The sequence below is a fragment of the Mus musculus genome, chromosome X (genome assembly GCF_000001635.26).
Source record: "Mus musculus strain C57BL/6J chromosome X, GRCm38.p6 C57BL/6J".
In the NCBI taxonomy this organism is placed as follows: domain Eukaryota; kingdom Metazoa; phylum Chordata; class Mammalia; order Rodentia; family Muridae; genus Mus; species Mus musculus.
Genome location: NC_000086.7, coordinates 93,303,962 through 93,309,165, shown reverse-complemented (window position 1 = coordinate 93,309,165; position 5,204 = coordinate 93,303,962). Strand labels below are relative to the sequence as shown.

The following is a 5,204-nucleotide window of genomic DNA, read 5'->3' as shown; positions in this document are numbered from 1 at the left end:
TTGAGATCTTTCGGACAACTATACTTTGTCATGGACTCTACTGTGGATTGATAGGAGAAAGGCAGCCAGGCTAGATAGAGGCCCCAGCAGCTCTCTGGAGCTTCCATGGCCTTAAATTGCAGAGAGCACCAAGAGATGCAGTTTCTCTCAAAGTACCTCAAGTCTCCTAAATTCCACACCTGAAGGCAAAATATGCTCACATTGAGGGAGGGAGGCTATGGATTAGAAAAGGTGGGAGAGCTGAGAACCGTATGGTGGGAAGTCATGCAATTAAAAAACTGACTGAAATTATTACCTGATCTTATAATTGACAGAATATTTAATTCAGATATAGTAAATTGACACACCTCTACACAGAGACAATTATGACTGACTATATAACACCTGACAGAATCAATTATAACTGACTGTTGTTTGATACCTTTGCACAGAAATAAATGAAACAGACATTCAGAACAGAGACGGCTGCTGCCTGTGTGCCTAAGCTTGCCTTAATTAAAATAAAATAACCAGTAGGCAGTGTTTGAAAATGTCTTTGCCTAGTTCAATGTGTTTAAGACCAAAAATGGTTTTATGAAGAGGCAGGCTGAGAAGAGATCTGTCTTTTACTGTACTGACACTGGACTGGACAATGTAACCTAGTAATAAGTTTCCTTAGAGAGCTCTCCTGTTTCTTTTGTTTTGATTTTTTTTTCACATTGTAAGTCTTTCATTTAATCAGATGACTTTAAACAAAACCTCTAAGGCAGGTCAGCCCTCAGATGAACTAGTTTGTCTTGCATCAAAAGTGTTGTAACTTGGGTAAGTTTGTATTCCAGTGAGTATAAATAAAGTTTTATATTAGCAATGCATTGTTTTGTCTGATAAAATATTTAGAGAATTATTACCCAGGCTAACTTTTTGCTATTGTTTTCTTAGGGGTTAGGATGAGAATGCTTTTGACAGTTACTGTATGACTGAGCAATCTCTGCATGTAGGAAATAAGCACTGACTACATGTTGCTCCAAGAGTATTGGCAAGAAAACTAAGAAAAAGAGGTTGTTGTGCTTGTAGCTAAGGATGAGTGTCTTCCAAGTACTACTTTAGATCATGAGATGGCATTTTCCTGGTATGTTTCCACATAGAAAGAACATTTCCTTCTCTGTCTTTTAAGAAGTTTGGATTTGTGGAGCAAGAGCCACAATTAGAGGTATCTGGTGGGGCAGGATGCCACTGCTATGTGTGCCTCGTCAACTGTCCTCTTAAAATATTTTACCAGTGTTGTCCTGAGTCCTGATCATAGCTACACTCGGGATGCCGTCTTTATGAGTGCATTCAAGCACTAGGGCAGCAAAAGGAAGCAGCAGTCTACTGACCATGCTAACTGGCTGTCAGCCTTTACCCTCTGCTATTTTCTTTTAAGTTCTAAAGCAGTGGGTAGAATATTGACAGAAACCAGGTAACAGTTTAGTGTAAAGCCTAACATGGATGCCCTGGTACCCAAAAAACGGAAGAGGAAAACTGAACAAATGACTTCTTGCCCTCCCAGCCCCTATGATGTGGCCTGTGACAGCTTATCCAGTTCTGTTTCCTAGAAGACCTTCCATAAGCTATTGATTAAGCTCTCATTGGGGAAGCAAGTGGGAGCTTTTATCTGCATCTCTAACTGCCAGGAAACAGTGCCTGGGCTGTATTGACCAGCTATGGGATATGCTGGCGGTCACAGTTGTCTTTTACGAAGAAGCGCTCCCAGTGATGCTGGTTGTCATTCTGACTCTGCTGTGTGGCAGCGTAAATAGTCCCCTTTCTAACCAACCTGGTGGGAAAAGTCAATATCCCATCAGCAAAGGAGGTAAACACATCAGGAGCTATGTCCTCTCTTTTCCTCCCCTGCTCTGTATTACTGCAGCTCTTTAAATGTGCTCTCCCCAGTCATCAGATGCATTTGTGTCATTCACATGCACAGGGTTGCAGGCCTGTGGTTTTGGCCTGCTGGAAGCGGGCACAATGGTTGGGGCTTTTGTTGTATATTGCCAGAGTCCAATAATTAGAACTTTCAAATTGTCTTTGTATAGTCAGTTAACGATGTGGCCCCCTCCCCTGCTTCTCCTTCCACTCCTTTTGGACATTTAAATCCTCTACAAAACTTCTTAGGTTTGTTTTTGGAACTGCATTGGTGTAACTTAGAAAAGGTTGTGAACAAATGTGGATGTGTAGCTAAGGAACAAAAATCTTGAGGCTGAGTTTCGTTTCCAGGGGTTGTCTTGGCCTTATGGCTGATCTGTTGTTTCAGCGGAGCCTTACTTTCTGTGATGGATGTGATCCCACTCTGTATTTCCTTCCTGGTCCTTTCCAATTTCAGGGTGCTGAGAAGCCTTATGCCCCCCCCCTCAACTCCCAGCCTCAGGCACCTGGCATAGACCTTGGAATCTTCAACAAGCAGTGGTGTGAGAGGGGACACAAAAGTGACCTCCTCCAAATATTGGTTGGGGGTTGTGGTTAGCTGAGTTTCCAAATCTGCATCTCTAAGGACCTGCTTACCACTCCTCTGCTATAAAATAAAGTCATCCATTCCAAACAGCTCACGGAGTTCTTGAGCAGCTATGAACAAAGACCATTCAGGGCAGGGGAGCTTCTCCCAAAAGATCAGACCTGAACAGAGCAGCGCTGCTGCTCCTTTAAAAGAACCAAGTGTAGAAGTAGCAGACACTGGAAAGGAAAGAAGTTAAGGGGAGTGATTCCTCTGGATGATAGAACAATCCTCAGAATAGGAAGGCCAGGAATGGACAGGTAAAAGAAGCTGGGCATATAGGCAGGGACGCCAGATCCTGAGTTTGTACAGGGTGGACAAAAAGAAAGGTTGGCAAAGGTATCTCATCTCCCCTCTCCTCTTTCAGTAAGGTTTTATTTAACAAAATGGGCCGATGGGGGATTACAAGAATCTCCGGAGGCCAAACTAGTAGGGACAGTTTAGTTTGGGAGGCCCTGGAGAATATAGCTTTCTTCTGCATCCAGATTCTTACTACAGCGCATACATATGATCAACAGCACAGTGAACGTGGTGTCTCCGAGGAGCACATGGACATGCACCTGCAGTTCACATCAGCAGAGGTGACCTGGCCTGGCCTGGCTTGGCCTCCTAGGCAGTTGGGTTCTGAAAAGGGCAGTGTCAGGTTTTCACAGAAAATTCTGAGATACCATTGACTTTGGACTGTCTCCAGGGTCGAAAGAACACAGAAAGGCCCATTAGGTTATCAGAGACATGCAGCTGCTATCAAACCTGCACCTTTCTCGGAAAAGAAATATTGAATGTCTTTGAAGAAACTATCCGAGAGAGTCTTCTAATCCTTTTATTTTTATTTCACTTTAGATAAATTGAAGAAGCAGTTTTTCCCTCTCCGAGTTCTTCAGGACTACAGAAAAGTCAAGAACATAGCAGAGCAGTTCTTGTCCTGGAGTGGCTACTCTGAAGTGAACCTCAGCAAGCTCTTCGCCAATTACGCTGGGAAGTCCTGAGAGAGCCGGGAAGGATGCAAGGAGGCCAGCTGCCCAATCTGAGCTGCTGAGGCCTCCGCCTGCCCTAACTGCTGCACCACTATCTTGCTTTTCTTTTGAGGACTGCATACTGTGTTGATGTTGATGTAGATGTGGACCAGGGTGGGAGTATCAAAATACTTAACTTACCAAATAGTTTTTATAGCACTATGTACACCAAACCCTTTCCTAAGTATCTAAAGACCTATATCTTACTGCAGGGCAGAAATTGCTACTTTAATTGAGAATACCTAAGATGTAAGTGACCTTCAGTTTACCCTGGGGCTTTATCAGAGACACCCCTAAAAAGAGTTTTATGGGGTCTAATGGAAGTTCTAACATTTTGCTTTTTCACATGTCAGTTAAACCCAGTCTGTGTCTAAATACTTGTTCAGCTACTGGCTACAAGCATGGCTGATTTCAGTGCTGTCTTTCATATAAGTGGTGCAGGTGGTAGGGAGGTGGTGGTGGAGGGATTTAGAAAGTTTGCACTTACTAAATACAAAAAGCAAGTTTGCTTATTGAATTGTTCAAAGTTCAACATTCACCAGATGTTTCACTCACATTCCTTCTATTTTCCCTTTACACAGAATGTTCAAAGTGTAGGTTTATACAGTAGGAAAGCACATTTTAAATACTTTGTCCTAACATTTCACAAAATTTATGGTGAGGTTGTAGTAAGGATCACTGTTCCATTCAGAAGAATGGGACACAGCTGACAGGATCCAGTGCTTGCTAGATTTCATCAGTTCTTCAGAATAGTGTCTCTTTGAAGTGATAAACAATATTACAATATGGCAGCCTTAAATACTTATCTATTTGTCTTTTTATAAAGAAAAATGTATTGTGATCTGTACCTAAGAATAAAGTTTCCTAAAGGAAAACCAGTTACTGTGTTTTGTTTTGTTTTGTTTTGTTTTCTAAATTGGGTACAGTAAGTTGACGGAAAGGGATGAAAGCTTGATTGAAGAAGACCATTCATTCCCTTCCCAAACCTCAGCTGGCATCCCTTCATAACCCTCCGAGTCAGAACCCAGTCCGAAGATGTTGAGCAAGATGTCTGGATATTGAAAGTACTGAGAAGTCCTGTGAATTTTGAGTCCTTTGATCTATTAAGCATAAAGAAGACTAGGGGTGGTAGTTTTTTATCCAGAAAGAGAGAGAGAGAGAGAGAGAAGGGACACTAAAGCGATAGACAAGCTCCTGACTCCCAGGAGAGAGCTATCCCAGATAGGAAAGAAACACTTGGCAAGCCGTGGATGTGAAGAAATACTTGTTAAAACCGATGAAGTCTTCTTTTGTCTAGCTTTGCCATTTCTTTTCTCTCCCTCGTCTCCTCTTCAGGCTCTTAAGCTGCTCCTCTTTCTCTTACACTCAAATTTTAATTAGAAACACTGGGTTTGGGGCCCTGACAGTTAATTGGCGCTAAAAGCGTGCTGTAGCCGGTCACAAGTTAGAGCAAGCAAGTGGCTTTAGGAAACAAAGGGATTGGTGAGCTCGCATCACTCCTCATCAGCTTCTGGGGTTGCTCTTACAGTAATGTCATGGGCTGTTTCATTGGGCTTTCTGAAGAGAAGGTAGATTTCCCTTCATTTCTGGAGCTGTGATTATGTTCAATATAAATAAAATTATCCTTAACTTGGTCTCCCCACCCCCCCAAAAAAGTGAAAGACTCAACTTATTAGTTTATT

General features: G+C 42.4%; 1 protein-coding gene across 3 annotated transcripts in view; it reads left to right on the top strand.

Moving 5' to 3' along the window:
• Nucleotides 1–4,400, top strand: part of Pola1 (polymerase (DNA directed), alpha 1) — a 327,622-nt gene extending 323,222 nt beyond the window's left edge. For all 3 annotated transcript variants that reach the window (XR_003953001.1, XM_006527905.4, NM_008892.2), the window contains one exon: nucleotides 3,350–4,400. Coding sequence is in view for 2 of the 3 variants with exons in the window: in NM_008892.2 (NP_032918.1) it covers nucleotides 3,350–3,495 (146 nt within the window). In the remaining variant the exon portion in view is untranslated. The remainder of the gene's footprint in view (nucleotides 1–3,349) is intronic.
• Nucleotides 4,401–5,204: the final 804 nt, after the last annotated feature.